We start from the raw sequence: 27,831 nt of genomic DNA on the forward strand, positions 1-27,831 counted from the left end.
GGCTGACTTGAATGCATAAAGGGGCTTCACTCAGAATACCTATAATCAACTATGTGACATTTAATTTAGATTGATTTAAGTTCCTAAAAGAACACTTGACCAAAACCTCAAATTTATAATTTACAACTTCCCCCATACCCCAAAAGTTTGCATCTTTAGTTTTGCACTGAGACTAATATAGCAGATAGTCTTTTAGGTGATATAGACTTGCATTACTTGTAAGCAACATTAGCCTTGTAGCTACAGTGTAAATGTAAAGAAGCAAACTTCAGACATCAAACACTACTTGGTCGATCGATTACATTTTGAATAGGGAGAAAATTGTGTAAATTTGATTGGTGAACCATTTCTTTAAGAGTGACTGATATTCACTTGGATTAATATTTATTTTACGGTGAAATAAGAAGCTGCTTCTCAAACTTCATAAAAGTTCTCTTTTCCATTTTATTTGTAAATGCATCTCATGAAGAACAGGAAAATATATTTATATTTATATATATATATATATAATACAATATACATATTGAATTGCTTTTATGTACATTATGTTTACAATTTTACTGGGGAAATGTACAGAATCACATCTGACCCTTTTCTGGTGAAACTCCATTTACATACATTCATTGATGGCCATAAATGAAATCATTGTCATACTGATCGGAAGGAATGCACCACTATCAGTACACTACCTCAGGTTCGCCGTCTGTCAGGCACAAAGAGAAAGTAACTGTGAGACACCTGATGAACGTAACAATAAGTGTGGTTCAGAGAGACATTCAGCATGCCTGACCTAATTATCTATAATTTTACAGGCATTATGTCTTCATAAACCCTGATGTGCACACTTAAGGGAATTCTAAACAATAAACCACATGTGCTTGGCCTGTGGTAAGATAATAGCAACCACATCAACACAATTCATAGTGTTTGCTAATCAGCTAGCATTCAGTATCTGAACTATACTAGTGCTAGCGTAACAAATTAGCATGTAAGAGGCCATTCAAAGACTGGATCCCCTCTTTGGGCCTTCCTTTGCTGTCTGCATGACAAGTGCAAGAGGTTTCTGCCCATAACAGCTGCATAGGATCAGCATAGCTGACTGTAAATACTGTTTATTCTGGATAGGCTATGTGCTTCTAGCACATTAGCAGCACTATCAGTTATCTGTTATCAGTTTCTTAGGCTCATTCTATCTAGAAATACAGGTGGTTCGGCCGTTATCTGCTCCTTTCATGAGTATTGACCAGACAGTTGAATATAAACTGCCCGTCAAAAGTTTGGGGACATATTTCTATGCCTTACCATCCTGTGTAAAGTTTTGTTGCCATAAAACAGCTATGAACTTGCTATCAGAGTCTCTTCCTTGGTATGAAGAGCAGGCTTAGCTGTTGTTAAAAGCAAATATTGAAAGTCTTTTGGCCCAAAGGGGGTTTTAACATCTGAAAGGTTTGAGTTCTGGCAGGGGAATAAAAAGCGTGGGCATTGGCATTATTCCCAAGCTTGCATCACAAATATTTACACTTTTGATGGGCAGTATCATAATCTTTCGTGTATGTAAGCCCTCTCCTGCCAAATAGAGGAGAAAAAACCGTGTCTCTTTCTTTGTGTCTGGCAGCAGTATGTAAAAAATTTGACATAGTGTCTTGAAATAATGACTTATTTTCCCCAAATAATGACAAATTTTCTTTGAAATGTAATAACTCATTGTTTTAAAACAGTATGTTGAACTTTCAATAAAGCAAAATTTTCAATATTTCTACAGAGTAAATAAAATATTTGAGAAAATTAAGTCATAAAGTCAAAAATTAAAGGAAGTCATTAATTTAAAATTGTGAGAAATTTGAGAAAACAAGTCATTATTTCAATAAAGTAAGTCAAAATATGTATAAAATAAGTCAGCATTTTGAGATGCCAAGTCAAAATTTTGATATACTTCTGCCAAAAACGAAAAGGAGAAAGAAAAAACGGGTAATTATTTGGACTTCCATTGTCATTAAGTTACTACCGGCAACCTCTAGCACACAAATACCTATTGACTGCTGAACTCTTAATCAAACTAAATTGTGGTTCTGATGTGTCTCTTTCGTTCTCAGGCTTTATTTTGGCAAACAGGCTGCATTTCCAAAGGCAGCTGTGAAATTCTCCCCAAAACGCTTCATCAAGCTGCAGAAGTAATGCTGCAGAAAACATCGATTTGCTCAAAACAAAACGCTCTCGTGTCAGCAGCATTCGCTGGCCGTTTCACACATTCCTCAAGTGTAGATATGGTCAGCGTATCATATCGTTAGTCCAGCTGTGACCATGAGCAGAGTTCCCATTGTGAATGTCCAGCTTGAACTCCAGGTGTTTCCCAGTCTACATTTCCCAAAGGTGAAGAGTTTGTCCAGAAGAACCAGTCCTCATGGAGCAGGCTATGGTTGAGGTTAAACAGATTAGCACCTTATATTTCCACTTCCTGTTGTCCAGATTTGCCACTATGACACATTATGGCACAACAGTGAAAGTCTGATATCTGAGATGAACCCAAGGTCAGAGATGAAGCGCTCCAGCCTGATCTTGTGTATGCGTGAGTGTGGATAGGCATTGTTGTCCCAGGGAAGGTGAATACCTCCAAGTGCAAGGCTGCTCAGACGGTTATATAAGAACACCATGACATAATGCATAGACATTCCATACAGAAAGGATAATCTTATTAACCGACACTGATTATTTTCTCCATTCTGAACAACAAACAAACAGTTCTATTCCTGTTGTAATGCATTTTACAACCATAAGTGCCTGAACTTATATCTTGGCCCCAAAACAATAAGTCCAACATAAAGGCTCAACAGATACATCACATTTTTTGATACTTGAATAGCTTCGTTTTCAGGAGAAAGAGCCGAACAGGAAGACAAAAAGAAGAAAGTACAGAAATTAAACGATTGTGATAAAACAGACTAAGGTTTTTTAAAATATGAAAAATAAAACTTCTTCAATACTGATCAGAAGGCCAGCTGGTTCACATATTAGCCAACAGACAACGATGACTGTGCGTGTTTGACTTTTGCTGCATTTAATTCCATTGATTTTTCTGCATTTCTGCATAATTAAACATTTGAGGCTGTAAACAAAGTCTTTCAGAGTGGGTTGATGCATCGTAGAGAAACTTACCAGGGGTCAAAATGTCTACAATGAAAAAAAAAAAACAGTGAACCTAAATGTGTCTTTAGAGTTTGTATCTGTAATGCTGATAACGGTAAAATAGGGTTGAATCTTAACTGTTTAGTTATGAATATTTAGAGAAACTATTTTTAAAAAATGCAAGACTAAGTCAAAATTTACACAAAGAAGTCATTATCTCAACATAGTGAAAATTTTGAGAAAACGTTATTATTTTGTAATAAGCCAATATTTTGAGAAAAAAGTCACTATTTTGAGATACTAAAAGTCAAAGATTTATTACTTCGACATAAGTCAAAATTTTGACAAACAGAAAAGAGAAAAAAGTTGTGCATGAAACCACTCTAAATGACTTTGCTTACATCATTTAATCTTGCATTTTTTGAGACATTATTTTTAAAAATGATTAATTATTCAAGATGCTATGTCAAATTTTTGAGAACATAAGTCATAATTTAGAGATAATGAGGTCAAAATTTCAAAAGAAGAAAATGGGCTCATTCACGAAACGTTCTTAAGAAGAAATCTCTTCTTAAATCCCACTTAAGTTTTCACAAAGACATTCACCAGTGTTTCTTATTTGGGATTTGTTCTTAGGTAAGAACAGAATCTACACACACTCAAGGGTACAAAAGTGTGAACAATTCTGCGGTTTAAGAACACGTCATGAATCTGACGTAGACTTTTTCTGAGGACCTTTCTCAAGAACAAATTTAAGAAAAATGTAGGAAGATATTGGCAAATGAGACCCAATTAATATTGGCAAATGAGACCCAAATTAATTTCAATATAGTAAGTAAAAAGTTTGAGATAATAAGACCAAAATGTTGACATATTTCAGCCAGAAACAGAAAAGGACAGAAAAAACAGGTCATTTTGGCTCCTGTCACCACCACTGTGAACAATTATGACTCAGTAAGTTTCTCTAGAACAGAGCACTTCACACCAAACCACACTGAATGACTTTGTTTACATCGTAACAATTTAATTACGCAGAAATGTTGAAAAATCAGTGGAATTCCTCTTAAACTCTGAGGACTATAATGAATTTTCCGAACCCGTTTGATCACAGAGTTGAAGCTTATCACAGTTTTACGAGCAGTAAAAGGTGGGTGAATTAGCTCCATGTTTGCTAATAGCTTATAAACGACACAGTCCTGACTATGATCAGTAGTTCAAACCAACCCAGGTTTTCTTTTTGGTTTTGCAGAACTACACAATAACTCACCTTGGCAAAAGAAGAGGCATAATGATAATGGTAATAGATAAGGAATGTTGATGCTTTTAGAGATAGGCAGAGACATCAACAACAGTTCATACCTCACGAGTAGAAAAAATACTTTGCATAAAACATAATGCAACTCTTTGTTCATAAAAAGAGAATAGAAAACTAGCATGGAACCCCCTACAAAAATACAATCTAAGAGAAGCTTAGGACATCATTGAAGATGTTGTGTCAAGTAACAGTTTTGTACGCTCTTCTTCAGTTCCTCTCAGCTTTAACCAATAAATTATCACAGTACCACAACTGAGAATTCTCTTCTCATGCTCCTGCACACATACTCTTTCAAGAAGTCACCCAGTTTCCTCCCTTTCTATGGTCTTTTCTCCTTTCCTTTCTTACATGGTCACTCTTACATATTTCCTCACTCATAACTCTGTGTGCTCTCTCTTCCTCTCTCTCTCTCTCTCTCTCTCTCTCTCTCTCTCTCTCCCTCTCTCTCTCTCTCTCTCTCCATGCCCCTGGTGTTGGGGGTTATGCGGGGTCAGTATGAAGAGCGTGCCGTCCTGCTGCTTCTTGGAAAGCGATGGACTTTGATGTGTTTGGACAGGTGATCGCTGCGGGCAAATTTCTTCTCACAGACAGGACACTGGTATGGCTTCACTCCAGAGTGAGAGCGTCTGTGGCGCGACAGCTCGTCCGATCGCGAGAACCTGCCAGGACGACACACACACATACATGGCAATCACTCAGCATGTGCTGTCTCAATTCATTTTTTTTGGGATTCTTTCAATTCAATTTGATTACAAAATCAAATCAGACCATTCAGTGTGAACACTTCAACTAATTTCGGGTTAATGCAATCTGGGTTACAAATCAGCCTTGTTGATTAGCAGTATAAAATACCCATAGGGCCAGATTCAGCCCCAGATTATGCCTAAGCCTAGACTAAAAGGGCTTTTTCAATGGTGAATCACTATTAATATTACTATTTAGACCAAAATTAGGCTTAATCCATGTTTAGAAACCAGCCTTAGGTGTGATTTGTGTATCAATGTCACGTATCCCAATTGACTTCAAAAAAGTAAATATTTCAAGAAAATAAGTTATTTCAACATATTAAGTTAAACATTTTAGATAATAAGTCAAACCTTTGATATACTTCTGCCAGAAATGGAAAAGGAGAATAAAAACAGCCATTTTTTATTCCTATCACCACCACAGTGAACCAGTGAATCTCAATTCAGTGTGAAGACTTCAGCAACCTCATTTCAAAGTAATGCAATCTGGGCTATAAATAAACCTGTAAGGCCAGTTTCCCAGCCCCAGAATAAGCTTAATCCTTGACTAATAGGGTTTTTGTCATTGGTGAATCACTATTAGCATTGATATTTAGCAAAAAACCAAGCTTCATCCGTGTTTAAGAAACCAGCTCAAAGTGTGCTTTGTACATCAATGTAGCATGATCCCTATCAATCTTGGACTATTTCTATTGGTCTCTTCATCATGAAACGTTCACACAATATTAAGGGCAGTGGGTATTTTCTAATAGTGTAAAAATGAATAGAATTATGAGCCTTTAAATGAAAGCAATGAAAAAAGGAAGAACTGAATTAATGTAGTGAAAGTAGACTTTGCAAAAGTGAAAGAAAGAAAATGAAAAAGAATGAAAAACGAAAGTCCTCAAACCGCTGAGGCAAAAGGAATGCTATCTGGCTGTTACTGCAGCCCCTGGATCTGTCATCTGCTCAAAGTGGCATTGGCTGACCGTTCCCTGACACAGAGCACATGCAGTGTCGGTTAAACCTGTCAGGCGCTCGCTGTCTTTGCCAGTGAGCACCAGAGGCTTTCTGCCATAGGCTAGCCTCAAAGCCTCAGTGAATGACCCATTTCTTTAGCACACAGACCTTTAAAACCTTTAAAATGTTAGTGCTGGCTCAGAGGGGCAGTCCAATTTACCTAAGTGAAAATAATAAGCAGCCCAATTCATTCATTTCAGAGGAGCAATACGGCAAAAAATATAACAATATAATACTTCAATACATTTTTCATTTAATTTCAAGCATCATATTTAAGTTTTTTAAAGTTTAAACAGAAAAATCCTCAGTAGAGCCACATTAAAAAAAAATGCTTTTAAAAATAAAGAATACAGTTATTGAACATTTTGCATACTACACTAACATGCAAACATGCAGTTGGTGTTCTTTACATAAAATATGCTAAGAAAGGCATAATGTGACGCAATGCAAAGTGGTGTAATTTATCACAATAATGAAAAACACTGTCATATTCCCCAGTCTTATTCTTATGCTAATTATGTAAGACAAACGATCATTTCACACAGTCATATCTTACACTAGCCTCAGGAATCAAACCTATGAAACAACAAATTGTCACACATAGTGAAATTACAGTCTGAAAAGAATAGGAGTAATTACTAGGGGTGCACATTTATTGCTGTTGGGAATGGGCTTTACACATACAAGAAATGTTACTGCTATACTATGACTAATACCAACTTTATTCGAAAAATAAAAAAATGTGTTATTCTTTTCAAACTTTATTTTATCCAATATTATTACAAATGGATATACTGCATTTTAGAATGAAACTCTTCATACAGTGAGTTGGATGAATGGTGCAGGACCTTCATCCATTGCATCCATTTTCATACATGATCTCCTCATTTTTAGGGGATCAAAAGTAAGTGCTCAGCTGTTCTATGGTCAGGTGTGCATTATTCCCTCATTATTAAAGATCAACTTGTATCCGAAAGATAAGAGGTGAAGAGCATGGTAAAGCATACCCAAAGCATATCTGCCTCAACTGCTAAACATAGTGGAGGTAGTGTTATGGCACAGGCATGTATGCAGATGCAAAAATAACCCAAGACTTTTTTAATGCAAAGAAGTGGATTGTTCTGCAATGGCTACATCAGTCACCTGACCTCAATCTAATTGACTATGTATTTCATTTACTGAAGGCAAAACTGTAGGTAAAAGGCCCTAACAACAAGCAAGAATTAAAGACAGCTGCAGTAAAGGCCTGGCAGAGCAACATCAGTGAAGAAACCCAGTGTCTGGTTATGAATTCAAGGATTCCATATACCAATTACCAATACCAATGTAATTTATGACTTTCAGTTTGTCTAGTTATTTTTTATGTAGTTTTAACCTGCCATACACTCACTGCATATATGAATTATTGTATGAACCTGTTTTAAAGTGGAAATGTAAAATTATAAGTTAATGGTATTGATAATGGCCACAACAAGGTAACAAGGTCATCATTATGGCCCTAGAAATACTATATCAGTGACTCCTTAATAATTTACATACATCAAGCTGAAAGGTGCAAATGATTAGCAAGTTCACACAGTCTTTAAACACTAGTTTCCCTCTGACCTGCGTTTAAGGGGTTGTGTACATTTGGGTTAAAAACAGGAGTGTTGAGTAATGGCAGACTTTCTTCCCCTCTCTCTATAGTTCACTTTAGGTTTCGGGCTGGGTACTATCTCCTGCTGCAAATGTAATGAGAACAAACTACTCTCCTCCTTCTCTTCACCTTTTCTCTCACTATCGCTTTGCCAACAAGCTTAGACAGGAACAGTGCTGTTGCTGATGGCAAACAGGGACACGCCTGCTTGTAGAGCCAACTAACTGCAGGGCAAAAAGCAAAATGTATGAGTCTGAGTGACGCAAATAACCCGGAAGCTTAAATACTTTGAAGGCTTTAAGTGAACAAGCTGGTCTCATTCTCTATAGAAAAGGTGTGGTGTAATGACGGTGGCAACAGTAACCAACCCATATAAAAAGTAATAAGCTGAAAATATATTACAGAAAATGGTCACTTGTATCTCCCTAAAGGTATGTTAAGAGGAGTAGCAAGTGTTTAACTATGCTATGAACCTCATATGTCCAGATCTCAGCATCACTAAATGTATTTGGGTTTACTTGGATCACAACCAACTTCTAGGACTGAACTTTGGATATTGGAAAAATATCCCTACAGATTTCTCTGAAAAACTGAACATAAGTCTGCTGAAAAGAACTGAAGCTGTAATAAAACTAAAGAATGAAGATTTTGATATTATGTTTAGTTGTTGAGGCTGCTGTTTCTGATAAATATGTTTTATACTTTTTTTCTGATGCTGAAAGAGAATAACTTGCACTTAATGGCCACTTTGATTGGAAAGTAATTCAATGAAAGGTGGTCTTTTTTGTGATATATAGTGAATATATTTTCATTGGGGAAAATGTTGCATTTTGAAAAGGAAATTGCTTGTGTGTTTGAGAGTGCTGTGTGTGTGTGTGTGTGTGTGTGTGTGTGTGTGTGTGCGCGTGTGTGCGTGTGTGTGCGCCGGCGGGGTAGACCCCTGGCCTCAGCTGCTTAGCCTTCAAAGTTCACACACTGAGCTATGTTCAGGCAAGCTCTTTAACACCAGCTGTAATCTAATCACTATACTAAGGCTGTGCAACATATCATTTGTTAGCCATTTGCGTGATACTGGCCTTTGCAATACTGATTAAAGGTCTGTACGGATATGAAATTGACCAGGCCCCATGGATACTGCTAAATTTGAAACCGAACCCAAACCTGCTCACACGCACTAACGCTGACAGATTATCTCACACACGGTTTTACAGAGCTTTGCTAAGTGCTTGATTGACTATGCTGGGATAAACTTGTATTTTATACATCTATAATACAGTAACAGGCTTTATTATTGGTATATTTCCATGGAATTGCTGATTGGATCTGACAGAGAGCATAATTTACCCCCCTTTGATCCACTGTGTGCTAAAGGTCCTCTTGTTACTGCTGCTACTGTAGAAATGCTGAACACACTTCGGGCAAGTTTAACAAGCTGTTTACTGTTGAACTTCACTCCTAGTTTAACCTGGGGTCACGTTCACTCACTTCCTAAACTGCAGAGCTATAGACTATAATGTTTCTCACAAATGCAAAATGAATGTAGGCATAATCCGTCAAATGAAAACAAATCTACTGCATTAAAAATGGAATATGCAAATGAGCCTCTACCCAATCACCTTTCTTAAACTATGTGCTGTGATCACTGACAAAGCAGTGTATGTAATGGTCAAAATACTGCAGGCCAGTCATTAACTGTGTCACCATTTCACCATTATGAAAAGTATATCACAAAGCACACCGCAATCACTTTATGCAGCTATATAATATTATGTCCATATGGTGCAGCCTGGTAAACTAAACACACTCATGTATTCACATGCATATACATTCAGTTGTATGCAAAATGTTGGGAACAGCTGATCAAATTGCATGTTTTGTTGATTTTCCAAATGAAAATAACAGCGAACACACTTCTGCACATTTTCATATTTGTCTGAATACGTATCAACAAACAAGTCTTGGTACAATTTACGTTCTAATAGTTATATTCATAAATTTGCAGGAAAAAAAGTTTCCTGTAAAGTATCTGTTTACTTACTGTGGCTCAGAAAAGCAAAAACATGTCATGTGACCAGGGTGCCCATACTTCCACATACTTTTGTATTTACTTCAGTCATATTTTGGAATTGTATCAGCAAAAAGCTTGTAGTTTCAACAGAATTCCACAAGAATCATTACATTTAATTACACAAGTGTCAATTACACAGCATTTAATGTCAGAATAACAGCTTACACAATTTTAAGTGCAGCCTGCACAGCGTCTGTGTTTTCTAACAGGGAAGACTTATTTCTTTCTGGAAATACAGTGCACGGCTATCTGTTTGTATTGTAAACTGTGCATGCTGCACACGTGGTAATATTTTCCACCCATTTTCAAATTTGATACGCGTCTATGCTGGTTTGCGCTACTACAAGTGCAATCTGCTCACACACGACTTGTTATACAGGTTTGCACTTCGCAGGCATATGAAGAGTGAAGATTATAGGTGAAAGTGCATGTACAAACACGTATGACTATACAGTTAATCACTTTGGCATTTCTGATTCAGGCTGATATTGAATCTGTCAACACTGAGTACTTGAAAGGGCTGCGACTATGTCGGTGGCGAGTATCTTAATTAAAGGATTCTTTTCTTTGAGGAAAACCAAAGGAATGCTAAACTCGCAAGCAGAACTGCCGAGCAGCCAGAAAGCAGAGCATTCTTTCTTTTCTCTCTTTTCCTCCAGTTCCTGAAAGAGCTTGAAATATTTGTGCAATTTGGTTGGGTTCGGACATCATTTCTCAAATATTTGTTGGGCTCAGTTTGGGTTCAGATTTCATGTCTCCTACCTTTGAATGACTGTGGCCTGCATTTGCTCCCCTTTACTTTTTCACATACTTTATTCTTCAGCTCTACTTTTATTGATGCAAACTTTAATCTGGCACTCCAGAGTCATTCGTGCTTTTGGCAGTGAAGTCCACTGAGGCCAAAATGAGGACAACGCATTGCGAAAAGGTTATTCCGACTAAAACTTTTTGGGCTGTTGTTTGATAGCGTTAACTGATAAATAAATTTGTTAATTGTAATTTTGCACAGCTCAGACTAATTTTTATTTTGTGTATCGATGCTCTGATGAGGCTATTGTTGTTGCTATAAGGTAACTCAAATGGTTAGAAATGTTGAGTTGGATTTAGTCACTGGTTAGTAGTGGTCAGTTTTTGTTTTTTTTTTGGCAACAGTTAAACTGGGCCAAAATTGTGCTGGGCTACAGTCGGGTTGGGACAGAATTTTGTCCGGGTGCTCTCAGGTTGGAATACAATATCGTCAGGATACAGACAGACTGTGACAGAATTTTGTCAAGAAACAGTCGGGCTCAAACAGAATTTTTTTTGGCTACACTCAGGTTAAGACAGAAGTTTGTTGGCTGCAGTCGGACTTAAACAGAATTTTGCTGTGCTAGAGTCGGGGTCAGACAGAATTTTGTGGGGTTACAGTCAGACCGAATTTTGTTGGCTACAGTCAGACCGAATTTTGTTGGCTACAGTCAGACAGAATTTTGTTAGCTACAGTCAGGCTCAGACAGAATTTTGTTGGGCTACATTCAGACAGACTTTTGTTTGCTACGTTCAGAAAGAATTTTGTTGGGCTACAGTCAGGCTCAGACAGAATTTTGTGGGGTTGCAGTCAGACCAAATTTTGTTGGCTAAAGTCAGACAGAATTTAGTCGGGCTATAGTCGGGTTCAGACAGAATTTGTTGGGCTGCAGTCAAACAGAATTTTGTTGGGCTACAGTGGGGCTTAAACAGAATTTTGATGGGCTAAAGTCGGGCTTTGGCAGAATTTTACTGCCTACAGTCAGGCTCAGGCAGAATTTTGTTGGGCTACAGTCAGACAGAATTTTGTTGGGATACTGTCAGACAGAAGTTTGTTGGGATACAGTCGGGTTCAGAGAAAATTTTGTTGGCTACGTTCAGACGGAATTTTGTCGACCTACGGTCAAGTTCAGACAGAATTTTGTGGGGTTACAGTCACCTTGAGACAGAATTTTGTTGGGCAATAGTTGGGTTCAGACAGAATTTTGTAAGGCTACGGTCGGTTTGCCCAGTGTCCAGTAGGCCTTGGTTTGAAACACAACCAACTGAAGGCCAAGCACTGGCAGAAAAAACTGCTATTCAGTAGCAAGGCCAAGCTAGGGCAGTGATAAGCACAGTGCCAATCTTATCACACTGGACTAGAGGCCTTCTTTGGGGCAATGGATATTGTTTGTTCTTGTATTGAATAATAACTGTGTAACAGAGGCTACGTGGATCGGCACCATGGGCCAGAGAAAGTGCTGCTTGACTTGAGACCAGACAAGCTAGGGTGGATCATTGACGACCCTGTTGACTCAGTGAGGGACTTAGACCCTGAGCATAGCTCAAATTTGGGACATGTCTCAGAGAATTATGGCTCTAATGCCTTTTAAGCGGCGTTAGACAGTCTTAAGTTCAGATATTTTGGGGAAATTAAGCATGTAAGACTGCCTGACAGCATAGGTTTTTAATCAGTATGTCTACATCAAACCATTTGTTTGTTAATCTGGTTATTAACTTCACTGAAAAATCTCATTAGCAGAAACTAAAAAGCCCTCATCTCATCCTCTGATAACCTTATTCAGTCAAACCTCAATTAGATGTTGACAGACAGCAATGTTATCTCAGCAGACTTCATTTTGAAAGAGATTGAGAAATTGGCTTTGCAAGTTATGTCCCACTACAGTCATGTAAGGCACAATATAAACTGAAAGCAAATAAAAGTGGCGGCAATGGGGCAAAGTCTGACATCTCTTCAAAGGCGTTATCTAATCTCCAAACAACAGAGATAACACAAAAACGAGACCAAATTGCAAAGTGCAAACGGCATATAGCTTCCATTAAAGATGATATTCCTTTCAACAGACTCATCATCCCTTTAGTCTTACCAGCAAAACCCAAATTTGTCAAAGCCATCAGTCAAAATGTTGGCAAAATGTTAGATAACACTTAAACACATACAGCTTGAAATTCACTTTGTGACTTTCTCTGACATTTCATTCAAGCACCCTGCTGACCCCTGTTTGAAGTTCATTCATGAATGGTCAACAGAGATAGTGATCTGCCTCACTGCTTTCGCAACGGTCAGTCACTTATCAGCTCAGGAGCCCCTAACTAAGCACTTAGACCTTGACAGTTAACCTGGGTGTTTGGGTCTACACAGCCATTTATAACACCATAACCCAAAACAGGTTATGGTAACTGCATGACATGGACAAATGCAATTATATTGCTACATATTGCAATTGTGATATACCTTGTTCATAAACCATCATTGCGCTTCTCAAGCTCAAAAAGAAGTAAGCAAAACCTTTTTTTGCACACTACAAACCCAAATTAGTGGTTTATGAGGTATGTGCTAGCATGCCTGCTCAGTCCCATTATCTTTTAGCAGTTGGTATAATGTAGTGGGTAATACCGCAGACTGGGGTTAGATTCCTCGCCTGGTCAAGCACACCATGTATGAAGTTCATTTAGTACCATAACATAACAAAATAATAAAATTCACAAGTAAAAATGTCAAACTGAAATCAGGTTCAGACAGAATTCTGTTTGGCTGCAATCAAGTTGGGCCAGAACATTGTTAGGCTACAGTGGGGCTTTTTTTAGCCTGCAATCAAGTTTGTATAGATCTTGGCAGCTGCAGTTGCATTTGGGTTGGGACAGTTATCTTCAGTTAGATTGGTTCATAGTGATTAACAAGTGATATATTGTGCAGCTGTTTCAGTAACCAAATCTTTTCCACACTTAATAGACTAAAATTCTTACCTTTTGTATATATATATATATATATATATATGTATATATATATATATATATATATATATATATATATATATATAAATGTAAAATGCTTAATTACATAACTGAATTATTACTTATGTATATAATATAACAAATTACATTTACATTTGATTTATATTATGTATTGACAGGCTGGATTATGCTCTTTCTGCAGAAAAAGACATAACAATATCTTTTTTACAAATACAAATGTGGTGTGTATTGAAAGTTTAGAATCTGCACAGAATTTCTATGCTGGGTTCAGCGAGCTACATGTCAGAAATAACAAAACAAAACTGAACACCATGGGGGGCTTTAGAGGTTTCTAAGAGACTGCAACTGTAACTGTAGTTCTATGCATGACTGACATAACCGGTAGAACAGGATGTATCATCTGTCCCCCAAAACTTACCTCCAGACACAGCCTGGCCAGGTGCAAGCGAAGGGCTTTTCGCCTGTATGCCTCCTCAAATGGGCCTTCAGGTGGCTGCTCTTGGTGTACATCTTGGCACAGCCTGGAAAAGTGCACTTGTGCATTTTGATGAGATCAGCCACTGAGTTCTTCTGGAATTTCTGACCCCCAACTAGGAGCTCTGCCCCATGGACTCCAGCAGCTCCGTTCTCCCCAAGTTCTGCAGGTTTGGCTGCAATGGGTACTGGAGCTATACGGACGAACTTCGAAGATGTACTGCTAGGGCTAGCTGGTGGCATGACATGAGGAACCAAAGCGAACGTCTGGCCCTGGATGTTGACAAGCAGCTGGGCGATTTTGATGTCTGAGGCAGGTGGCTGCGTTGTAGGCGCTGTGTTTTGAGCTGGCTCCTGCTTGATCTGAATGGGCTGGATTTGCAGGATGACCGGCACCCCTGAATTCTCCACCACTGAAGCCTTCTCAGAGGATTCCTCCTTTTTCACCCCATTTTGAGCATCTGTGGTGGGTCCCAGTGAGGAATGGGCACTTTTAGTTTCAGGGTCAGCTGTTACGCGGAAAACAGGCACTGTTTGGTCTAAGCTTTGCGCCTGCGATTCTGACGAGGATACCTGTTCAGTAGTGCTAGTCAATGTCCCATCACTTGCTTTTTCCTTCAAGGCTATGACTTCCATGTTCTCCTCAAGAAACTCCTCGATCTCCTCCAATGTGGGTTGAAACAGCAGTCCAGCATGGTCCTCCAGATCTCCAGGAAATATTGGGAACTCGAAGCATTCCTCTTTGGTAGCCCGGTCCCTACGAGACTCCCACGCCAGACCCATGGGCAGAACTGGAGGGACCATGGCAGGAGTTATGGTCGTAGAAGGAGATGTTTGGCTTAGGGTAGACTGAGAGATCAGGAAATCTAGGAGACCATCTTGGCTTTCACCACTGGAGCTGGCACTGCTACAGCTGGAGCCCAACACCTGGGACTCAGGACTAGAGCAACAACACGAACTGGACGAGTCACTGAGCTCGTCCTCTGAGAAAGGAGAAGGCAGCACCTGGTAAACCCCCTCGTCTGTCACCATATCCGACCGGTGGTGGTGGGCAGTCAAGGAGCGACTGTAAGGAAGGAAGGTTTCTTCATTCACTAGCAAGTGATCCACCATTCCTGGTCACCACCTGTCCAGAAAACCCCGTCCCGTGCTTGGCTGTCCGTCACAAATGAATCCGTTCCTTGAGTGTGTCTGGAGACAAAAAACGAATGAATTCAGAACGATTTACTTTTTCGGTTTAGTTTTGCTTATTGTTGAACTGTTGAATTGAGCCTGTTCTTCCAGAAGTGTCCCAATAAATTATACATTAGTAATAATTTATGAAAAAGTATTGATATTAATTTTAATATAATATATATTAATATAGTAATAATATATAGTAATATAGTAATAGTAATATATATATATATATATATATATATATATACATACATTCATGTGGAAATGATGTACACGTTTGAATGAAGCATTACTTTTTCAATCTTTTTATCTATCTTCTATCTAACTATCCATCTATCTAGATGTTGCAAGACACAACCTCACTTGCACATGGTGAGCAGTTCACTGTAAAAGCTGCCCATATGGCAACCAAAACAAGTGATAAAATCTGTTATGGCACTGTTGCAAGCCAATGTGTGTGGTGCAGTTAACTATGATAACTAAAGATAGCACTGTATATACACAAATAGTCTTTGAGTGCTACGCATGATAGAAAACAGATGAACAATAGGAAACTAGGACAACTGCCAGAACAGGTCATAAAATGACACTATTTTGTGGGACTATGCATGAATCAAAGGAACCAGCATCATTACCTGACTGATTTTACATTTAAATCCAGAGTCTGGCTGGTTATCGTTATGTAATCTTTCATATAAAGCACATTTACTGTAGCTTATCAACTACAGCATCTGCAACATGAAAAATCAGTGAAAGGAGCATTGTTCTAGTTCTGGAAATGTTAACAGTAAGGCCTTCAGTAACCACTGGACAAAAGTGCTGCCAGAAGTAAACATCTTTACCACATGAAAGTGTCCTGGCCTACATGAACTTGATTAAAATCTCTGACGAATCATTTATTTGACTGCTGTTAAGCATGTAAGTCTAATTGTAAGCTGAGCCCAAGTCTGCATGAAACAGGCACAAATGTGGCTATAGTGCTTCTATCTTTCTCCTACAGGTCTTTAGCATTAATTACACTCGTAGCAAAAAGGGTTCTATATAGTATCAACAAAATTTGTAACAACAGTGGAGCTCCCATCGGTGCTGTATAGCACAATTGATAAAAAGGTAAATACACATCAGGTTTTCCATCATGGAGAAGAACCACCGAACCTTGCATAGAATTATTTAAAATGTGTTAAAGTAGGCAAAGCACTAAAATGCCCAAGACAGTGGGCCTCCAGGAACAGGTCTAGACCACGGGCTGCACATTTTAGTGCTTTCCTGCCTTATTTAACTCAACATCTCCTTCACAAGCCCTTCATGAGGTTAAAATAGGGGTAGCAGGACAGAAAAAAACACCAAAGAGTGCAGTACAAGGGCTCAGAGAGCAGGATTCAGAACTAGAGGTGCAGAACGCTTATTAGAAAGTTGAGACGAGCGCCCCCTACTGTTTCCCTCCGCGTTGCACGACCGAGAATAAACTTGCAAAGCACTGTCAACATGTGTGCGGACAGCGATGAGTACTATCATATGGTTGTGTGTTCTTGGGCCAAATCCGTCCCATGACTTAATGCTCCTCGATCACAGAACACTCCCCCGAAGCTCTCTGTGTTCTTCTTGCACATGGCCTAGCAAAATCTCCATTACTGCATTGTTAATGCAGTACAACAGGTGCCAACGCAGGGCTGTATTTGTTCAATGAAGCAAATGTAACACTATGGATGCAAATGCCACACCTGGCCTTTTGCACTGCTGCCTGTTGTAATAGAAAAAATTGCCAGCTTCTTGTTTGAATGTTCCCGTTCCACCTTAAATGATACAGCTGTTATATTGTCGTGCTGCACCATTTAAGGTGGAAAAAGTCAGCTTTTTATTCGCCAGCTTCTTGTTCGAATTTTCCCGTTCCACCTTAAATGGTGCAGCAGTTACATTCTGGCGCCTCAGAATGTAACTGCAGCACCATTTAAGGTGGAACGGGAAAATTCGAAGAAGGTGGCGAATAGGAAACCAACCTCAGCCTCTTACAAACTGCACACATGAATAAAACAAGTCCCACGTGATCAGACTCACCTCAAATCCTGTGTATCAGTTGTTGCTGCTGTCCGGTCCCTTTTCTCTCGGCCAAACTATTGCAGTGAGTAAAGTGACGTGGCTTTGCCCTTGAGACGAGCTTCTCATTGCAAAGCCGTGAGCGCGAGACTACTCATAGCTCCAGCGCGTGCGGCAGCATTACTACAGGGCTGTCACATGACTGGCCTTATAAGAGGCAGAGCTGGGGAAGGCTCGCCTGCTTCTCTAGCCGGGATTGGTGTGTTCCTGCTGGGGGGGCTGGACTCTGAACAGTCCCCCATGAGCGCGGAGCCACATGCTAACACTTTCTTCGCAGCAGTGGAAAGCATTTGGGCTTTTGCCTGGCACGAGCTTTGCCAAACATGTCAGTGCAGAACAAATGCAAACTGGAGTGACTCAGATCTTTTCGGCTCAGTTCAGTTTTATTTATATAAAGTGCAGTGGTTGCCAGATCAGGCCCTGAAGCAGTGACATGCAGTCGTATGCAAAAGTTCGTGCACCCACGTTTTTGTAGATTTTCTAAGAGAAAATAAGACAAATTTACAGAGCCCTGCTGGTGACGTCCTGTATAAATAAAAGTAATGCGTGGCCACGACTTAGTAAGGCATGGGAACGAGATAACTAAGTCGTGGTCACAACTTAGTAAGGTGTAGGAACGAGATCATGCCTTATTAAGCTGTGATCAAGGCTCAATTATTTCATCTCATAGCCTTACTGAAGTCACACATTATTTTTATTTATACAGGATGTCACCAGCAGGGCTCTGTACAAATGCTTTGTAAAGAGCACATTTTAATGCACAATTACGGTTTATGTGCTGAATATAACATATAGAAAATAATAATAACGAAAATATAAAATGTATTTCCTGTGCAAAAGTTATGGCTGATGGTGTGGAGTTGATGGAAGCCAACTGGTGAGGTACAGTACTGTGAAAAAGTCAAATACTACCCTTCATTTTTTACTTTCCAGTCAAACTGGCCATTAAGTACAAGTTATTCACTTTTTTGTAGATATCTGTAAGGGGATTAGATATAAGATCAATGTGTAAAGTAGGGGGTCCAGGACCTCCTACTTAACCTATTGGACGCCCAGCATGTCTCAAAATCTAAATTCTGGGGGTTCCTGAAAATGCACGTTGTTATTCTATTCATTGGGGGTAACATAAATACTCAAATTCACTTTGGGGAAAGGTCTTTGTCTAACTGCTTTACCCACAGTATGAGGAACAAATTCCCAAAAAAGGCCTCAGTTGTTGAGATACCCCCACCTGAGGCAGAATAAAATGCAAATACCTAGCAACCACTTAGCAACACCATAACAACCATCTAGCCACCACCTAGCAACCGCATAGCAACCCCACAGCAACCACTTCTGATACCATAGCAACACCATATCAATGACCTAGCAACCCTTTAGCAACACCACAGCAGCCACCTAGCAACCACATAACAACATCATAGCAACCACCTGGGATACCATAGCAACACCACAGCAACCACCTAGCATCCACTTAGCAGCATGATAGTAACCACCTACAAATCACATAGCAACACCATGGCAACCACCTAGGATAGCATAGCAACACCATAGCAACCACCTAGCAACTGGCTAGTAACACCATAGCAACCAGATAGCAACATCATAGCAACCACCTGGAATGCCATAGAAACCACTTAGCAACACCATAGCAACTACTTAACAACATTTACCAACACCATAGCAACCACCTGGGATACCCTAGCAACCACCAAGCAACAGCATAGCAACCACTTTTCAAACACCTAGCAACCACAGCAACACCATTTGCAGCCACCTAGTAACCATATAGCAACACCATAGCAACCACTTGGGATACCATAAGAACACCATAGCTACCACCTAGCAACCTCTTAGCAACAACACCGCAGCCACATAGCAACACCTGTGATACCACAGCAACCACCTAGCATCCAGTTAGCAACATAATGCACCAAATGTGCAAATTTAGGCCTGGTTTACAGGGAGAGTGTCTGCATTATCCCTTATATTTCTGAGAGTAAAATTCAGAATTTTAGTAGGAACTTTTGGAAAAATAAAAGAATGAAAGACAACACAAAGTGAAACACTGAAAGCAGTTCCCCAAAAGAATGGAAGCTGTAATAATGGCAAAGAGTGGAAAAACTAAATATATATTTTTGTGACACTAAAGAATGAAACGCACTTGTGCTCTTGTACTGTAGTGAACAGTGAATGAGTTAATGAACACAGCTATCCTATGATAAAGTCATGGAGCCAAATACCAAAGAAAAAGTTTAAGAGAACTAATGCACGGCCTAATGGATGACCTCATCTCTTTTAAACTATCACTTGGCTTACGCTAAGGACTGAAGCCAGATGTCTCTGAACCCTCCATAAAAATGCTTGTGAAAGAACTACTAGCAATAACAGACGCTGTAGGATTTAGGGATTGAGCTGTTTCTGACATGTAATCATATTAATTAGACTGCTGTTCTACTCCAAAGTATGAGTATCATTATTAAGTGGGATTTAAGTTGTTAAAATTAAGTGTTTTATAAATATTGACAGCTGGATATTTAATATGTGCATGCAGATTCATGAGCAGGATGTGTAGAAGCCCATTCCTGCTCAGTAGAGGAAAAAATCTTCCATGTTATTTATTTTTCTCTTTTTCTGCTTATGGGAGCATGTCACACGTTTGACTTAATATCTTGACGTAATCACTAATTTTCTCAAAATGTTGCTTTACTATCTTTAAATAATAATATAGTATCTCAAATTAATTACTTGTTTTCTTGAAATCTTGAGTATCTCGAAATAATGATTTAATTTCTTGAAATAGTGAAATAGTATCTTCAATTAATGACTTATTTTCTCAAAACATTGCTGTAGTATTTATAATGAAGGATTTACTTGCTAAGAATATTGACTTAGTGTCTTGAATTAACGACACACACACAGATTTTCTAAGCTGCTTATCCTCCTGGGTCGTGGGGGGTGCTGGAGCCTATCCCAGCAGTCTTTGGGTGGAAGGAAACACCCTGGAAACCCCTGGAAACATCCTGGAAAGGCTGCCAGTCCATCACAGGGCAGATACACAGACTTATACATTCACACCTAGGGCCAATTTAGCATCTCCAATTCACCTGACTGCTTGTCTTTGGACTGGGGGAGGAAACCCACATAGACACTGGGAAAACATGCAAACTCCACACCCTGGACCCTGGACCCTGGTCGCCCGGCCGGGGAGTCGAACCCAGGCCCTTCTTGCTGTGAAAGAATGCCTCAAAATAATAACTTAGTTTCTCAAAATGCTGATTTCATGACTAAAACTCATGGTTTATTTTCTTGAATTACTGACTTTGTATTGAATTAGAATCTCAAAATAATGACTTACAAAATATTGACTCTTTTTAAGTATCTTTAACTTATTACTTATTTTCTCAGGATTTTGAATTATCAAGAAAAAAATTGACATATGCCAATCTTGAAAAAGATGGTTCTTCAAGCGTTCTTTAGTATATAGAACCACAGACACTTAAAGAACTATACACATGATTAAAGGGTTCTTTGCACCATGAAAGTGTTTTTCAGGTTGATGGAAAATGTGCTGTAGATGGTTCTATATAGAACCTTTTTGAAAAGGGTTCCATATAGCACCAAAAAGGGTTCCACTATTGTTACAAGCCAAATAACACTTTATGGTATTATATAAAACCATTTTATGGCATTATTAAATTTCAAGAAAGTAAGTAATTATTATTTTTGCATAATAAGTCAAAAAATTTAGAGACTAAGTTATATTTTCAAGATACTAAGTCTAAATGTTGACATACTGCTGTCAGAAACAGAAAAGGGGAAGAATAAGCTGCAATAATAGGCATCCACTGTAATGTTAATGAGGACATTATGCAATTCATTTTCCTCAAGTTAACAGCTCTCTCCATTTCAGGCTGATTCAGGCTGATCAAATCTCCACTCAGCAAGAGTGATTTACTACATGAGTATGAAATACAGCATTTGCCCATCTGTTTAGATCTGTGATAAACAGCAGAGCTAAAGGTTGGGTAACTGTGAATTAAGGGAGCTCTGAATGGAACAGTTTTCAGTTAAATCATAAAACAAAGAATGTAAGTTGTCTGTTTTGATTAATGTGAGCTCTCAACAAGCAATTTGAAAGTCAGCTTCAGTTTTGAATGCAGTGCAAATTTATGTGAAGCAATTGGGAGCCGTGGTGTTAGTGCTCAGCTCCTGAGATCAACTGTTCTCCCAACTTTCCACTGCTGCTCTCCCAAACCAGATCCATTTAATCAAGGCCCTTTTAGGGAGCCAAGTGAGTTTGGTCAGCGCTGGAAGCAGTCTCCGTTTCCAGGCAAATGTACCATGTGGACAAACATGCTGGAATGAAAGGAGAAACGAGTCGGTCATTTTCTTCTACCGAATCAAAAAACCACAGAGATGTTATGAGGCTTCTTTCTCTGTGTGTGGCACATGCAAATAACCAGCACTTCAACTCACAGTGGAACTGTACTAAACGCAGAAGTTCACAGTGTAAAGGAATAGTTTAATGACAAATCAGATTTACACAGTTTCTTTCTTACCAGACTATGTAGAGACTACTGCACAAATGGCAGAAACTGGACTACAGCACAACACCCTTAAACCCAACATACACAATATGCACTCTTTTGATAAATATTTCTAATATTGTATTTTATTACATCACTATCTTTTTTATATTTTATACTTTTCTTTCCTTTTTAACTCCTTACCAAGCTCCATTAGTTTGCAATGAAGTCCCTGTAGTTACTGAATAATAAGCCTTAGTATGTAATAGGCCTGGAATGTTAAGGGATTAATATTCATATCTCGTATTTTTCTATTATATACGTTTTTAATGGCAACTGACAGTCGTATAAGCATTTCACTGCACGTTATACTGTGTATGGCTGTGTGACCATTAAAGCTTGATTTAATTTGATTTGATTTAAAGTTAGCTGATCAGCTAAGACATGTTTGGTATCTGAAGTTTGCTTCTTTAGTTTAGCACTGGAGGCTAATGTAGCGAACAAGTAATGTAAGCCTTATGGGTCTAAGCCAACAATTAGTACTGTGCAAACCGCACGCCTAAATCACTGGCACTTGTCTCAAACCAGAGGTGTCGTTACAGGGGGGCCTTGTAGATTTCTGATTGCTCAAAAAAACTCTGATTCCCAATGAAATGTTCTAAAATATTATTAATAGAATTTATTAATACAAGTTCTTGCCTTCATTTGCACCAAAACCCCTTAAAACCCCAGGCTTATTACATACTAAGGCTTATTATTCAGTAACTATAGGGTCTTAAATACAAACTGGTTGAACTTTTCCTAGGTTACAAAAGCATGTATTAAAGCTTTGGGCCCACTAGTGGGCCCTGGCCATTTAAGCAGTTAAATAAATGTCCCCTTATAATGACCTCCAAAACTTTCCTTTGATCATCATCAGTTTTCAGCAGCTGCTGTCACCATAATGTTACCATGGTAACATTTCCATCAGTAACACCGCAGTTTTAAAGGGCCGTATCCTACCTTTTTTGTACTACTTTTTTTCCTTTGTGGTCCACACATAACATTTGTGTTGTTTATGTGGTTTTATCTTCTGACCTCTCTTTATTTGTTAGAATTAAACAGGCTGTTTTTGTTACTGTGGCTTTAGGTGTGGTATATGTGCAGGAGCTCTGTTGTGATTAGCTGCCTCATTTAAACATCACTCAGAGCTGAAACGCTCATTACAACTTCAGTATGAAAGAATGGAACTAAACTGCTGCAGGCTTGACATCACAGAAACAATGAATTCAAATTGGGGTAAAAAGTGAGGGAAATTTGTTTTGTGCCCTTTAAATCAACTCTACATTAAGGCACACTCCAACATGTACACAGATCATCACCCTGCTCAGCTGTTTCTGTAGATTGTGGGAACAAGCAGAGATGGGCTCATAAGTGCAGGCCAGTAACGAGCTAGGTGAGCAGTAAGGTTGACAGTAGTCAAGAAACCAAGTTAAATATTGTGAAAAAACAGTAAGAAATCACAGTTTTCAACAATTTGCCTCAAACATCTAAACCTAGTGCAGTAAAGGTAGAACCTTGATTGAATTTTACCCACAGTGGTATGCCCGTTGTTATAGTATCTATGTAATGAAATGTTAGACCAGCTATTATGTATTGTCTTTAAAACTTAGCTTGCTAAAATGCATAATTGGAGGTTGTCATCTTGGGACACAATGCCTCCTTGCTGGCCCCCTCAACCTGCAATCAAGCCCTCCAAAATGAAACTCTGCCTGTAACACTGCCTCAAACCATGGACAAATGGACAAGAATAGGGACAAAATCCAAGTGTCACAGTGACTGTTCCTTTTGTTTTTACACTGACAAAAGTGCTGCATTTTATTTTTAAGCAATAGAACACAAGAGGGAGTGTGTTATCGCAAAATAACATAACGGCTGTGATTTGGACACAGGCACAAGCCGAAGGCGAGTTAGCAGTTCCTTCCGCCAAATTATAGTTCCTTTACAAGCAGCCTGTTGCTACGTCAGAATAACGAACTCCGCTCACTCACTGGACAGTATGCTGTAAGCCTCGCCTTTTGAAGTACGGGCTGAGCCATAAAACTGCCACAATATCAAGTTTAGCTCAGTTTTGTTCAATTTTGCTAGATCAGTATTAATGTTGTTTTGTTCCAGCCAGTCTGTAAAGCATCTTACAGCCCATTTTGTTTGGCGAATGGTATTTGGTTCATTTCTGGCTAATTCCAGATTGTTTAGGTGTTCTTCTGTCAGCTGCTGACTGAAAAGCTTGCTCAGTGGTGATGACGGTTTGGGAATTTAGTGTAGTCTCATCTTCAGAGTCTGACCAAATCGGCTGTAGATCAAGTGTGATCTTAAAAGTATCCATTTTATGTTTGTGGCAAAGTAAGAAGTAAAAACGTTTAAATGGCGTGAGCGGCTCCTGCAGCTGTCAAAGTCGTTGCTTAGCAACAGCATCTCAGTGGAGTGATACAGTGTTTGTGAAAAAAAAACATGATGTTATGGCGAAATATCAGCACGGTTAGAACGCCTCTCAACCAATCAGCTTGTGTGGTCAGAACTAACTGTTGTATAAATATAAACACACACACACACACACATCATCTAAACCGCTTATCCTACTGGGTCATCAGGTGGAAGGCAGGATACACCCTGGACAGGTTAAATATAAACAATGTACTAATATTTAGAACTTGTTAGCTACATTAGCCTCGCAGCTCCAGTGCTAAAACTAAATCACAAAACATGTCTTGGCTGATTTGGGGTAAAAGGGAGAAACTGTGTAAATTAGATGTTTATCAAACTTTACTTTAAAGGGAAATTTCACCATTTTTTTATTTCTAAATTAGTACATCCTTGAGATGTAAAGTCATTCAGAGTGGTTTAATGTGAAATGGTGCATTATAGAAAATGAAATTTACCGACTCTTTTCTTTACAGTGGTGGTGATGGGAACCAGGAGTCACAATGTCTACAACACAAGTTTACCCATTTATTCATTATCCACAATGACCAGTAAACCTACATGTGTCTTCTGAGTTTTGATGACGGTAAAACAGTGATAAGTGTGATAAATGAATAAAATTCAACAGTGAAAAAGTGATAAATGAAGAGTGTGCGTGCCTCTCTGCCATGAATGGCTTTAAAAAATGCATTTTAGAATAAAAGCTTATCTCAAAACTGTCATCTTAGGCATCAGGCAGCATACTGATAACAATTTTATGTACTAATGTTTATGGGAGCTTTTAGAGGCTTTAAACACTTCAGTCATCTGACTCTATTCTGACTCTAGATGATTGACTTTGTTTACACCTTAACCATTTAATTATGCAAAAAATGGTAAAAATCTGCTTTACCTAACTGAGTTCATCTGGACCAGTACAGGGGTTTGTGTTGAGTTAGTGAAGGAGAGCTGGACTCACAACAGAATCAGGTCTTGTTTTGCACTTGATGCAGCTTTACAGTACGATACACATGATCTAATTTTAGAAAAGGGGGGTCAAGTGCACCTCATCCTACTTCTGTAATACCCATCCCAGCGGGCCCACTGCTGATGTTTTTCTCCTCCTTTTAATACTCTCATTGACCAGGACCTCCTCCAGTGGCGTAAAAGGCCAAATCTAAACACAGGAAAGCAAACCAGGTTAAACCTGCGCTGAGACTGTTATGTAATATGTTTTTTGAACACAGAAGCGTACTGAAATCACAGCATGGCTCCTGCTGATGCAGCCCGCCGCTCAGAGCCCCTCTGTTTAATACAGTCTTAGACAGCTTAGCGTGTCTCTGTAACGGGCCAGAGTGTCATCCTCTTTAATGGATTATCATGCAGCCTTTCGCCCACTTCCCCTAACGAGTTGACTGGGTCATGTGTGCTAGTGTGTGTGTGTGTGTGTGTGTGTGTGTGTGTGTGATCTATTCATCCATCGGCCAAGAATCTCTGATTAAACTGTAGATGATTCCTGGAAATCAGCACTATTTTTAACAGCACTTTACTGCTGAACACTGAATACAGGGACCCCAGAGAGTTTCTCAAGATTGTTGACTGAACTTTTGTATGAGGACGTGAGTTCTGGAACACAGCCATGATGATGAACAACAAATGCAAAGTTGCCAAAAGCTGCCTTAAGGCCAGTGCCACTGACCATGGGATTTAGAATGAAAACAAACAAGGTCATTTACAGTAGTGCTGGAATATCACTAGAACTACTTATCTGGTCAAACTCAACGACTGCATGATAATACTCAATATCACTTACAATAGCCACTTTCCTTTTCCAGCATGTCAGAGCTGTCATGGTGGAAAGTGATGTTATTCCCTATTGTAGTAAAGTTATCAACAACGTGTGAAGGTTTTTATAGCATCTCCACTGAGCACCAAGCAAAAAATGAATATGAGGATCATTCTACTGAACTGGTTCTGACTTTTAACTGGCTGGAATGATTAAAATCGATTTGCTTTCAGTGACCCTACAAAATTAATTATGTTTTATTAAAACAAATAATCGCACATTCCAAACAAAACACTAGCCAGTACATGACTAGCAAACACAACATTGAACAGTCGTAATATTGTTTATTAAAACACTTAAGTATGTGTTTCAGTACTGACAATTCTACATATCTTCCAATACGACAATGTTACACACTGATTTTCAGACTTTGGGACACTTCAAATCAATGGGATCTAACTCCATGTGGCCATGAGGGACAGGGATGCAGTCTCACTTCCTGCTCTAAAATGCAGGGGCGTGGCTAAAATAACACTCTGTCTATGCAGTAAAACTCTTTATGTGCATGACATGAACACGAGGAACAGGATTTTTTTTATTAATCTCACGAAAATCTTAACTCTTAATCTTTCACATTAAAAGAAATCTAAAAGATGTTTTAAAACAACATTGGAAAAAATTACAAAAATTGTAACTATCATTTATACAAGTGTAAATTTAGGGGTTGGGGTTTGGGACAGACACCTCCCTATAGAACATACTGTATAAATTATGATTTTGTATATATTTAGCTTATTACTATCTCAGTTAATGCCTTGGGTTTAAATAGATATATAATAATATTCATAGACTTCATAGCAGCCACACATTATGATTATTAATAGGCATTATTTTTATTATTATTATTGTTACTAGTTGTAATAATACTGTAACAACACAAGAATAGCAACAATAACAGCTGTAATACTGATATTACTAAAACAGTCACCACCCACACCATCAATAAAAATATTATATTATATTATATTATATTGTTGTAAGTATTATTAGTAGCAGTAGTAATATCAGTATTATTGCTGTTATTGTTGCTATTCTTCTGTTGTTACAGTTGTATTACAACTAGCAACAATAATACAATATTATTATTATTATTATTATTATTATTATTATTATGATTATTTCAAATTACTACTGTGCTATATTATTGTTTTAAATTACAATAATTTGAAACAATAATATAGCAACATTATTATTAATAATAACTCAACTTTTTAAATTATTTTTGTATTTACTATAACTGATTTTTTTTTTTTACTTATTACATTTTATGTGTCTCTATATATAATTATAACAAATTGAGGAACATCTGAGGAATAAAATGCAATTTGGGAAGTATTTATCATTTGTTTCATAAGGTCTGTATGATTTTATAAGTGCCAAATATGTTACATTGCAAAATAATACATTAAATAAAATATTAATTACACTCAAAGGATTTGAAGTCACCTGTAGTTTATTATTATTATTATTATTATTATTATTATTATTATTACCTTTTCCTGGTGTTTAAAGTGTACTTAGTCCACGAAAACATCTTGTCAAGTTGAAAGGGCAACCGTTAAACAGTTCCCTCTCTGTCCTCTCGAACCTTTTTGCACATATTTTGGTCAACAAGCAGGCC

At 38.4% G+C, this 27,831-nt stretch overlaps 2 protein-coding genes across 3 annotated transcripts in view; one reads left to right on the forward strand and one right to left on the reverse strand.

Annotated features, from left to right (window-relative positions):
• The window catches only part of LOC118823097 (cilia- and flagella-associated protein 100-like), a 93,553-nt gene that overhangs the window by 47,165 nt on the left and 18,557 nt on the right, over positions 1-27,831 (forward strand). The gene's annotated exons all lie outside the window — the stretch shown is intronic.
• klf15 (Kruppel-like factor 15) lies at positions 416-27,806 on the reverse strand. Of its 2 annotated transcripts, none has more exons than XM_036592493.1 (3): positions 27,704-27,806; positions 14,068-15,314; positions 416-5,097 (listed from the first exon to the last, which is right to left on the reverse strand). In XM_036592493.1, exons 2-3 carry the CDS (start codon positions 15,234-15,236, stop codon positions 4,929-4,931), a joined length of 1,338 nt encoding a protein of 445 aa, XP_036448386.1. In that variant the 5' UTR covers positions 15,237-15,314; positions 27,704-27,806; the 3' UTR covers positions 416-4,928. The 2 variants fall into 2 exon arrangements, with proteins under 2 accessions (XP_036448386.1, XP_036448384.1); XM_036592491.1 differs by lacking the exon at positions 27,704-27,806 and adding an exon at positions 17,358-17,545.

Source organism: Colossoma macropomum, unplaced genomic scaffold, assembly GCF_904425465.1.
Source record: "Colossoma macropomum unplaced genomic scaffold, Colossoma_macropomum, whole genome shotgun sequence".
Taxonomy (NCBI): domain Eukaryota; kingdom Metazoa; phylum Chordata; class Actinopteri; order Characiformes; family Serrasalmidae; genus Colossoma; species Colossoma macropomum.